At 40.8% G+C, this 11,928-nt stretch overlaps 1 protein-coding gene across 1 annotated transcript; it reads right to left on the bottom strand.

The window, feature by feature from the left end:
• Positions 1-129: 129 nt before the first annotated feature.
• On the bottom strand, positions 130-6,478 carry neto2b (neuropilin (NRP) and tolloid (TLL)-like 2b). Its single transcript, XM_031857662.1, has 12 exons — positions 6,403-6,478; positions 5,139-5,195; positions 4,421-4,579; positions 3,670-3,918; positions 3,448-3,495; positions 3,158-3,285; positions 2,690-2,791; positions 2,285-2,411; positions 1,650-1,763; positions 979-1,109; positions 778-870; positions 130-701 (listed from the first exon to the last, which is right to left on the bottom strand). Exons 1-12 carry the CDS (start codon positions 6,476-6,478, stop codon positions 252-254), a joined length of 1,734 nt encoding a protein of 577 aa, XP_031713522.1. The 3' UTR covers positions 130-251.
• Between the last annotated feature and the right edge of the window lie 5,450 nt (positions 6,479-11,928).

Here is an 11,928-nt window from a genome sequence, read left to right as displayed (position 1 = left end):
TTACACTGATCCCAAATATGATAGCAGCTCTCTGTCAGCTGTTTCAGAGTTCGAATACATTTGGCAGTGCTCAAGTATCTTCAACTTGTTTGTTAATCCTGAAGACCGGCTCTGTAACAGACCCTGTATGTCCCAACCTCACTGTGAAGGAGGCAAGTGAAAAAAGAGAAGTCAAGGATTGCCCCCAAATTGTGGCTCTGATTGAAAAGTTGTCACTGCATTATTTACAGTGCCAACCTTGCCTTTTCTTTTCAGAAGTCCATGGACAAGGATCTTTGCTGGGCCATTTCATAGTTCCCTCTTCGGCCTCCTGCTCTGCGTACATACATATCATACCTTCCATCTTCCTCCTCCTCTTCATCCTCCTCCATCACTCTATCCTGCCGCCCCATCGCTCTATCCCCCATACCATGATGGCCTTGCAATCGTCCTGGTTTCATACTAGGCCAGCTCTTCTTCCGCATACTGCTGTTCAAGTCCCTGGAGGGAGGCAATGCACTTTGAAGGTCCCCTCTGAAAGGGGGAAGCTCCAGGGATCCTCTGCCCATGTCATGTGCACCTTGACTGGCTTTGACGGAGTTGACAGAAGCCTGAGAGCCACAGTGGTGTTCGTGAATGCAGCGTGAGCCTGATGAGGATCTCCTGAGCGCCTGCAGGGACTGGAGTTCTTCTGATAACTCCCCAAGGTCCCCAGACATATCCTAAAAAAGATAATGTTGCTGAGTAAAATAAAATAACCATGTACAGCTAACAATGTATCAAAGTAATCAAACTAACCTTGTCTCTGAGAGTAAAGAGTTCATAATGCGGAGGGTCAAACACCTCCTGGAAGTCGCCTCGGTGCAACAGGTTATTCTTACGTACCAACACCTAACCAACACCAAATTATGACTCAACACACTTGATAAATTAGCTTTTTATACACCAATATTTTGTGATGCGACACTAAATAATAAAAATAACATCACTCTCTGTTACCTTCTTTCGTGGCTGTTTCACTTGCACCAGGATGGAGATGATGAGGAGGAGTAGCACCACTCCCGTAGACACACAGATTACTGTCCCATGAGTCTTTGTGATCTGATGAAAAACACCTTTGCTCTTTTTCTCTGGATGATGGATATGAAGAGTGACAAAGAGAGATAAAATATGAGAGACATTTAGAGGCGCAGTGAGTACCTCAGTAAATTACTTGCTGCCCTTCCCATCAGGACAGTCTGTGTCTTTGGTTGCCAGGAACAATTCAGAGCCTTCACTAAAAGCCAGTTTTACTGATAAATAGCCGACCCAATCAATTGAGATGCTTAAGAGCCACTAAACAGCCACGATTCTTTAACGGTGTTTTTGCTAGAAAGGCGTCAAGGATGATGAGATCATGATTCTCCTTCCAAGAGGACATTTCTTAAGGATATTCTGTACTGTCCAACATTCACCAGTATGCACTGCTTTCTGGGAACATTTGAGAAAAAGAAGAGAAAAGGGGCCTGTGTGAGTGTCTGTTTTAAAGCCAGAGATCCTCAAGCAGGTGTGAAACAACAGAGACTGACACAACATACATCAGATTACGTAACGCTACACAACTCATTTTAATACAGCACAGCAGGTTTTCTAAGAAAGAATTGCAAAGTGCTTTGGCCCAACTGGAGTACCTTTGCAGTTGCTTTCATCCCAGGGAAAGACACAGTTTTGTATGCCGTTGCACACCAGAGAAGTGTTGATGCACATGTTACTGTGGCAAAAGAATGCACTGCCTGAACAGGGTGCTGAAACACAAACAGGTGTATCAGTATGTGATGCCAACAGAGCCAACATACTCTAGTTACGTTACGTTGTTATGCTACTATTTAAATACACATGATCTTTTTTTATAACCTTAACCAAGTGGTTTTGTTGCCTAAACTGAACCAATTGTTTCAAAATGTTAACCACAAGGCATTGTGTGTTTCTGCAAGAGTGACACAAGGCTGATATGAAACGTATTTTTGGTTCAGAAACGTCAACTTTCGACATATACCGTGGTTTGCTGAAACATGTCAACAATGTCAGTATTTTTTCTTGTGACTGGGTTGGGCATTTCATACAACTGCTATCAAGAAAGCATTACTCTTTAAAAAGCTGGAGAATCGAATGGAAACCACAGGAGGGTGCTGCTGCTGCAAATCTGTTCACATCATACATCCAGTCCACACTCTGTGCTTGTCACAGCTGCAGAAACTAAGCAAAAAGGACAATGGCAAAAATGTCAAAAGTCAAAGGTTCTGAATATTCTGAAGGGGAAACTCACGGTCTGTAAAAGAAGTGAACAGCATCCGGAAGCGGCTGAGACGGCTTGTCTCGTCAGCCCACATCCTCACTACTCCCACGCCGGTGTCCAGCATGATGTCATTAGCTACTGTACTACAAAACTTGGCCTGCAAGAAACCACACACCATTTTCTCGTATAGTTTTGGATGTGTAGTCTCATTGAGGCCAAGGTCTGTAGAACAGTTGCAACTTCAACATATTAAAAATAAAATGAGCGTGTATGACAAAGAAAAAAAAGATAAACTCTGTTGTGTAGCAAAAGGAGAGAAAAACAGAGTATAATGCAATACAATGTGCAATAAATACACTACATCGTATTGAGGTACTTTGATTTTACTGGCTGCAGTAGCCCAATGTATATTACACACATTACAAAATATATTACCTTTAGGTCCTCAATGGCATTACTGCCATCATAAACAGCCACAAAGTTCTTCTTACATTCATTTGAGTTTTCCATCTGGTATTCCAAGAATCGCAGGTAAATCTGGAATAAGCAGTGAGGAGAGAGGTACAGTACATGTTCATTTTTAATGCAGTTCCTTGAATTTTGCTTTGCTATAAGACGACATAACGTTTGAAGGCATCACTGCATTGAAGGATCAAATATAAATAAGTTTGGGCCAGCTAAATTGTATGTGTACTTATGTTAAGTGTTGGATTATGAATACATATGTTTGCTTTATACCTCATGTGCGCATATGTCACGCTGTGGATGTACTGTCAGGGAATGTTGAATAATAAACAAACTAAAGCGCATTTATCTAGGGTTTTGAAGAAACAAAGCTTATTCTGTTGTTGTGCATCAGATAACTGCCAGAAATGTAAAACCTTAGCAGGCCACATGCCATACCCTGTTGTTCGTAGGGGCTCGTATGGTCCAGATGCAGTCTACTGCCTGGTCTGGCTTCACTTTATAATCCTCCTCCACCTGACTGGAACGGATCAATCCGTCAGCCCCAGTCAGCTCAAACTGACAATCTGAGCCACGGACAGTGACAGGAGGCAGAAAAAGGGAAAACAGAAAAGAGGAAGGTGATTGGAGTTGATGGTGAAAGGAAGCTGCTGTGACTTTGCATCACATATTGACCTAAAGATACAACTGAAGTTATTTGAGTAGGCTGAGCTGTGTGGTTGCACTACCTGGGATGGGGTTTAAGAGTCCTCCCACGTGCAGATGAAACTCGGGATCTTTTGAGGGAAATCAGTGGAAGGACAGATATTTGAGTGGCTAATAACAGCAGAGACATTTGATCAAAGCATTATTTGAGAAGACTAGATGAACATTCACTAAGTACCAGGATGGTATAGTGAGAAAATTGACATACAAGGATCAATAAAACCATTCCACTGTGTTTTAATCACCTGCTGGGAAGCTGTACTGGACCTGAAAGCCAATCCCCTCCAGTTCTTCATCACTGAAGAAGCGGATCCACAGGAAGCGTCCGCTAGAGAGGACCAGTCCAGGACTGGCTGAGCCACAGAAGCGATTGATGAGTGGCGAGAAGCTGAAGGGACCGTCCCGCACCTCGATGTGGTCGAAACGACATTCAAATGACGCTTCGATGTAGAAGGTCTGATGGAACAGCAGCTCTATCCTCTGGCGGGGCAGGGCTGAGGGAAGCAGAGCGATGTTTCACATCTGCACAGATGTGACTCAGGCATACAATGCTACAAGAGAATGGACAGCGCAGTGAAAAAACATTTGCTCCTTTCAAATTTTTCCCAAGAACTACTGTGGGTCAGATTGTTTTGTGAGCTCCAGCAGCAATTACAGGGAAACTGATGCACAAAAGGACAACAACGTTTGATGCATTCTTTGGTGTGCAAGATAATGTGAAAATGTTATTGCCTGCAAGCTTGTTTGCACTTAAAATACTATAGAGGGAAAACTTGGTCAGTATTCAAACACACAGAATAAATTCTAAAATAACAATAACCCAAACACCAGTGTAACCAAGACAGATCATTACAAATACAAGTGTTATTTTGTTCCAAGGATTCCCTGTAACTTCCATCGGAGGAATCTGACCTAATTCAACATTTACAGAAACTCTGTACACAAAAGCTCAACTTTTTAACAGCAGTGAAATGATCAGGCTGAGTTGTTGGTTACCTTCCAGTACGTACAGGCACTCCTTGTTGGGAGGGTATGTTTTCGGGTAGTTTGGGGAGCTGAAGGTGCCACCTTCTGTGTTTCGTTCCCAGTTCCCACAGTGATGAGATTGCTTCGGCCGTTGAGAAGGTCTCGCCCCTTTTGATGCTGCACCTCCATCTGTATGTATGGCAGCCAATAATTATTCTGACATTTGATGATGGAAACATTATTTGTGCAGTTGATGATACACTTTGAAGGCAATAGAAACCTGAGAGTTAACTGTATAGCTAATTGTGCAAAAAAACTTCACTGATCTTTAATTCAAATACAATTTGTGTCTTTATTTAAAGGAACAGTTCACCCCAAAATCAAAATACATATTTTCATCTTAGCGGCAGAGCTATTTATCAATGTAGATTGTTTTGGTGTGAGTTGAGATATCGACCATAGAGATGTCTTCCTTCTCTCTAATGGGACTATAAGGCACTCGTGTGGTGCTCAAAGCGCCAAAAAATACATTTGAAAAATGTAACAGCAATGTCTCTTTCCAGAAATAATGACCGGGTTACTCAAGTCAATCCAAAGACCTTGTTGTGGGCAGTTTTATGTACATGAAAACAATCTAGATTGATAAATAGCACTAAATGTAAGAGGAAAAATATGTATTTTTGATTTTGAGGTGTTCCTTTAGTATAGTCCCTCTATCAAAGGTGTGCAGTGAATGTATAAATCTTACCTTTAGTCTTTTGTGCCAGAGCAAATCCTTCCTCAAGGAACAGGAGAAATATCAACACTGCAAAAGAAGCCGACAGCGTGTGAAGAAGAGTACAATCAAGGAATACAAGAAACAGAGAGAGCTTAGCAGGATTTGTGTATCGGAACTTGATGTCTTAGATGAATCCCTGAATGTATATAACAGGTCAGGCGAGGGCAATTTAAAAGCTTGACAGGGACAGAATAAGGACACTCTACCATCTGCTTGCTTAACTCTTTGTTCTAGTATTACATCCTCCTAAGGTTCCTATGTAACGCAGTGGACGAGAGTAGGAAGGAACTGTTGACAGCTACTGTCTGCCATGATCCTGTGCAAAGATCTCTTACAGGAAATAAATAAGTCTTTGTCATGAAGTCATATTTTGTGCCACATTTGTGTCTATTACATAAAATATGACATAAATGGAGCATCTAGCCCAAGGGCACCAGGCCACTTAAATGTTGCTTTGAGTTTTTACCAAAGTGGCATGTTGACAGGTTTCTGTAAAGGTCTACTCACAAGCTGCAAGGCAAAAAAACAAACAAACAGCAGTTATCATAGGCTGCAGACACGGCATGTTTGTTATATGTGACTGTGAGACTTGTGTACTATGGAAGTTTGAAAGACATTTTCTCAAACAATACTAACGTCTTTGTTCTGGCATCCGGCACTAAAGGTTGCATCAGTTGTTGTTGATGATTTATTGGTTGTCTTCTTGCTTGTTTGCAAACTGCGCACATGGGCCTCTAAATTCTTAATTACGTGTTATATATTAAATACATTTAATTCATGTTTTCCACTGAACCACTTCACACAGGGACATTGTTATCTGTGTGAGTGTGTGAATGAGGAACTGAAGCAGCAGCTGCCCACAGAGACACTGCATGCTGATGCGAGAAAGAGATTTCACCCTTTCGTTTTTTTTAAATTTGTATTTATTTATTTAAAAAGTTGTCTTTACTTTAAGAGTCCATAGTGCATCATCAGAGTTGGGCGTATTTCTGTCTTTTAATAATATAAAAATCAAGGCAAGTATTGGTTTTTTTTCCTAAATGATCATTTTTTTGACGCAAAATGCAGACTGCGCCTGAAAATACCAAGTGTGTGACAAGAGTCAAGAGTCTGTCAAGCAAACGACAACTCGAACAAAGATTATCACAGATTAGAAACTCCCGCCTCTCTTGCATCTCTCCCAGATAAATCATCAAACGGCCTAAATCATGCAAATGTGGATTATCCCACTCACCTACAAGCATCCTCTCAGCTGAAGTCCGTTTTCTGGGATTTGATTTCAAACTTGGCCAACTGTGTATCCCTCGCATCCCTCTGTCAATGCTACGCGTTAGAGCGTGTTAGACCCACCGAGTTACGGAATCCAACTTTCACCTTTATCATCCTAATTCCATTGGTCGAGATGAGAGAAGCCTCTGGAGCAGAAAAAAACACTTCTGACTCACCATCAGTATTCCCTTCTTATGGAATAAAAAAAAAATCAGATGAGGTCAGTTTTCCAGCGCAAGGACGCATTTCCTGCAGCGCTCAAGTCAGTCTGGGAGTTGTCCTCTCAAATACACGGATGATCTGCGGCTGCTCGCGGTTTTAAGATTGGGCTCAGTTGGCGCGAGAAGGGGGAAGAGCTGATTACGCATGTGCATCATCATATATGAGAAATATGTAATACGATTATCCCCTCATAGCCTATTTGGCATAATGATGAATTGCATCAGGAATTCCCATATTTAAAAAATGAATTTGCTGATTAGGGCAAGTGTCCAGAAGGCAAATACGCGCACACACACGCACACACACACACACACACACACACACACACACACACACACAGGACACCTGTGCCAAAAAGCTCACCGGGCATAAATCAGTCACACTCTGTGCGTTTCTTTGCAGGGCAGACATCAGGGCACATTCCCTGTTTTTCTTGAAGGACACAAGGCGCCTAAAGCCTAAAAAAGCTGGTGCGCAGAAAGATGAAGACGGAAGCCAAGAGTTGGTGTGATGGAGATTTTTCCTTGATGTGTTCCCTTTTTACGACTGAACCTGTCACCATGCAGGTCCACTGCCAGATGTATTCCTCTTTCTGCTGATTGTAACTGCTTTAAATCAGTGACTTTGCTTACAGATAAGGACAATGTCAGGGGTGCACTAAGCAGCTAAAGACATTCTCACTTTGACAAATGCCTGGGAGCAAATGAGAGAGATAATGTGATATCCTCCCATCCTTTCCTTTCACTCTCACACTTCCATCCATACGAAACAGTGTGTGTAGTTTCTTCGAAAAAAAAACGAGCAAGAGGTACGAGCAGAAGTAAGACCGTAAACAGCAACAATGTCCCCATATGACGTTAAATTGGTCATCAAAATGTTGTTCTTCGTGGCGAAAATCTGATACCAGCCTTTCTACTGTTGTTGTTATTGTACTGACACAGTGCCCTTTACTAATTAGGGTCAAGCAACAATTCAGATCCTTTACGTATAACTTGCAACTGGAAAGTGAAACAACTTTTGTTGAACAGTCGCCACGCTATATATGCCATGGGGCAGTTTAATTAATCATGTGTCATAAGATGATCATATGTAAAATCTTATTCTGCAAAGTAACTACTGACTGCTGTCTTCAGATTCCTTCTGAAATGTAGTGAATTGAAAGTTAGGTAGTATACTCAAGTCAAGTAACTATCTAAAATCCGATCCCATAATTCAGAGAATGGTTTTAGTTACATTAATGACTGCTTACAAGCAGTAGATGTGGTGAGACTATACCTTCCTGTTAATGTAATGTATGTTAGAAAAGTCGAACCTACTATTCGTTATTTTTAATGATGATGATAATCTTATTTCTTTCCCCCCACCTTTGGATTTCTGTTTCTCACGTAAAACAAATATAAGTGTGACAGAAAAAACAACAGCAGCCACCAAACTTCCCAAACAGCAAAGCACAGAGTAACAAAATATCAGAAAGCCCAGGGGCCATGTTTTCAAAGTCTCCAAAGCCATCATTATTTAGTAACATGGGACCAATAGTACTTCCACGGTAACAACCCCGGGGTGAATTAAAGTGGCAGAAGATGAACACACTCACCCATACAATACAAACACGTTGCATCAGTCTGTTCTTAAAGATTACACTGTTGCCTTGCGATTGATTATAAGGTGAAAGTGTTGACTCAGTGCTCCGTCAAACAAGTCTTCAATGTGCTGCATGTGTGTGGGCTCTCTCTGTAAGAACTGTTCAACAGTGAAGGTAATCAGACATATTTTTATAACGGCACAAGCTTTTTGGCAACCACCCAAAGGAAGGCAGACAGAAAAGTGGAACTAAAGGAGTGTAATGAATCCCAAACTGTTCAGGATTGTAATTAGCATTTTGATTGGAGTCTTAACCAGGCAAGTGATTGCTCTTATTAGCGTGTGCTTAAGGATAACATTAACATATTGAATTTGGCAGAGTCTACGGTCGAGTGAGCCAGGCGACACTGCTGGGCGAAATCATCTTTTACTTCCTCCATTCTTTCTTATTTTAATTGTGAACACATGAGTGCCTGTTCGTGTCTTGCATTGAAAAAGAACTGAAAATGTCTGAAAGATCAATGAGCTTTCAAGGATAAGGGTAATCTTTAAGGTCAGGGATTACAGCTCACAGCAACATGTAACAATAGAGTTAAGAGGTCCCAGGTGCTCTTTAATAATAATAATTTCCACAGTAATACACGATCTGCTCGTGCTTTGAATCCATGTTGCTTCATCTACTCAGTGCAGTAAAACAAAACAGATTGACGTATTTAGATGAAAAGCACTTTTATCAGCTTCTGAGGAAAAGTCATTAAGATACCAAGAGCCTGTGATTGGCAGGAAATCCCTGTGGATTTGGCCTATTACTGTTGATGGGGAAGCACAGTGGCCTACACGTCCCGACTTTAATAGGGTGGAACAGATTACTGCATCCCAGTGACTTCTCATTTATCATCACATTGATTTGTGTGTGTGTTTATTTTAGCGAGAGATATTTTATTGCCTTTGCCAGCACCATGGGCTTTTGATATTACAACTGTAGATTATGTCACAACTAATCACCCTCATGCACAGCCCACTGAGTTAAATCCTACACTAGCTGAGGACACAAAAACTAAATCTTGTGGAGCAATGAATGCCTTTACCTCAGTACCTACAGCATAATTTACTTTTTCTTTAAGGTACTAAAGACAGTTCATGAACAACTTGACTTTATTTTCAACTTGAAATGTAATCATCCTCATAGGCGATTCCTTAGTCCGCTTAAGGTTCAAAGCCAGACTGTCCCAGCAGCCCCAGTCAGAGAGTTGACTCAAATATCCTATTTCTGGACAGATTTAGACGTATGTGATATCGTGGAGCAGGAAAAGCTGATGCTAAACTCCCTTCTTAACTCTGGTCCATATGACAACAGATTAGATGGAGAAAGAAAGGAAATAAAAATGATCTCAAATGTCAGAAAACTACTATACTGTAAGCCGTCAAAACAACCAAAAGCAAATCCAAAAAAATGTATTTGATTCATTATTTAATATTTGAGATTACTAACTCCCCATTTCACTTTCACCCAATCCTGTGTTTTTTCTTCTAATCTGTTCATGCCCAGCCCTTGCTCCCATGTAGCAATGCATCTCTTCTGTATCATTAAAAATGGCATGTGGTTTGTTGTCTGCCTGATATGTGACCAATTCATCAGAGCACAAACAGTTTCACAGAAAACTTTGGGTTTCCACAAATCTGCTATTTGCGATCCTTGAGTGTCACGCAACTAAATGCAAAAGCATCCGAAAAAATCCTACTCCCTTTGCTTCCTCCTGCGTTTTGCTCCTTTTTCAGTTCAGAACTAAACTGTGTGCATCCTGGTGCAAATTAATAATTTGAGGCAAACAGCGCTTTTTGTTATTCAGGATATGTCACCTGAGAATTTGTTCCCTCCAGCAATGTTCAAAGATGTGAAGTAAACCAGGAGTGAAGTAATTGTGTCACTAAGAAAATATTTTTGGCAAAACACCCTCTGACTGACGAGAGGGATCTGTTAGGTGGATCTGATTTCTGGAGGCATTGCTTGCTTGTAAAACTTTGTTTACCTGTTGGTTCAGCAGACTAAACTATACAAGAAATGTTGCCAAAAACAATGTCAGATTAATGTAAGCAACCACATGAACATGTCCAGGTCATATGATACAGCAGATTCTAACCAAACACACATTTATGCACATCAACAGTCAACATAAGCACACTGAAAGAGTGCTGACAGATTGTGCTCTGCTTTCTCTTTGAACTGGGGGTTCATACTGGGAATAATAGGCTCCCATGTGGCAAATTGGAGCTAAAAGACCCTTAAAGGTAATAATGACTTCCTCTTTTCCTCTGGTGTCAGACTGTGTGTGTCTGAACTCAGACTTTTGAAGTTGTTTGTGTCCTTTGTGTGTTGCTACAAGAGAGAAGAATTTACTTGAATTTACAGAGTTAGAACAGATCCGCATACCAAATAGCTCCCGCACCAAGAATGATTTTTATTGCTGTTTAACGTTTGAGCCCCAGGCTCTTCCTCAGATTTAATTTGAATTTACAACAAAGTCTGCATCTGTGAACACACATGTGCACTTGTAAGCGTGCACACACATGCACTAATATGATCCTGGTTGACATAATGAGATGATGTCATGTCTCTCCCGACATCATTCCCTTCGGGACCAGTGGAATATCTTCATTCAATTTAAAGATTCTGCCTTTCCTAAATCTTGCTCTCTAATGCCATATGGCCAATCACAACAAGCATTTCTAGGACAGATGGCCAATGGTAATGACCTTTACTCAAAGCAGGGTTAAGCCTAAGAACACAACTAGAAGATTAGTCTGGTTCTCACCAATTAGGACCCTCAGAGCAGGAACAACGTGAAGAAGAGGCAGTGGAAAGTGAGAGGAGATATAGATTAAGTTAAAACTACTCATTGAACTTTTCTGATTCAGTTGTTTATGACCAATCCAACTTGTGTTTTCTACACAATAGCTTCTCATCAAACAAAAACATGCAGACCATGCTCCATGCAAAATGTACTCATAGTGTAATTATGGACCAGAGTGTTCTGCAATTCTAAACATTATAAGAAATTAGGCCCATTACAATATTCATCTTATACAAATACTACCATTGAACCAATGTCAAACCAAAACCCCAGTGCTGCTGCTCTCGTGTCAGTACGTTCAGCAGACATTTTGGCCATGTTCGACCCACAAATTCAGCAGCAAGTAAAGCAGTGACAAGCTTTACTCCATCAGCAAAAAGAAATCTTCTTAGCACGGCCTGATCTGTGGACGTGGCAGCAAGCCTGGAGGAGGATGAGTTCAATGCCACTGTAGGTTCTTCATGTTTTCAATGTTTGAATCATTTTTCATTTTTCTTTTTAATCATTTTAACAATGATGGTAATGAGTTAATAGTGATGATGAGTTCGACATTTTGTTTTCTTTTCATTTTGGTGTCTGGTGAAAAACAATATGGATAGCATTGAGAGCTGTCTGGACCCTAAAAGGGATCTAACTAACTGGTTTCACTGGAAACCAGTTAGTTCTGGTCAAATAATCAGTTTGAGCGTGTTGAAAGTTTTCTATATTCCAGTGGCTTTACATAAAAAAAGAAATCCACTGTATGAATGACAAAATGTAGGTCAGTAATAAAGTTATTTTCCCAAAGTGCATCTGTTGACATCTGTTGAAAATAGGAATAATAATATGGTGGAAGA

The sequence above is a fragment of the Anarrhichthys ocellatus genome, unplaced genomic scaffold (assembly GCF_004355925.1).
Source record: "Anarrhichthys ocellatus isolate YVR2014 unplaced genomic scaffold, GSC_Weel_1.0 scaffold2, whole genome shotgun sequence".
In the NCBI taxonomy this organism is placed as follows: Eukaryota; Metazoa; Chordata; class Actinopteri; order Perciformes; family Anarhichadidae; genus Anarrhichthys; species Anarrhichthys ocellatus.
This window is presented reverse-complemented; position numbering and strand designations above follow the sequence as displayed.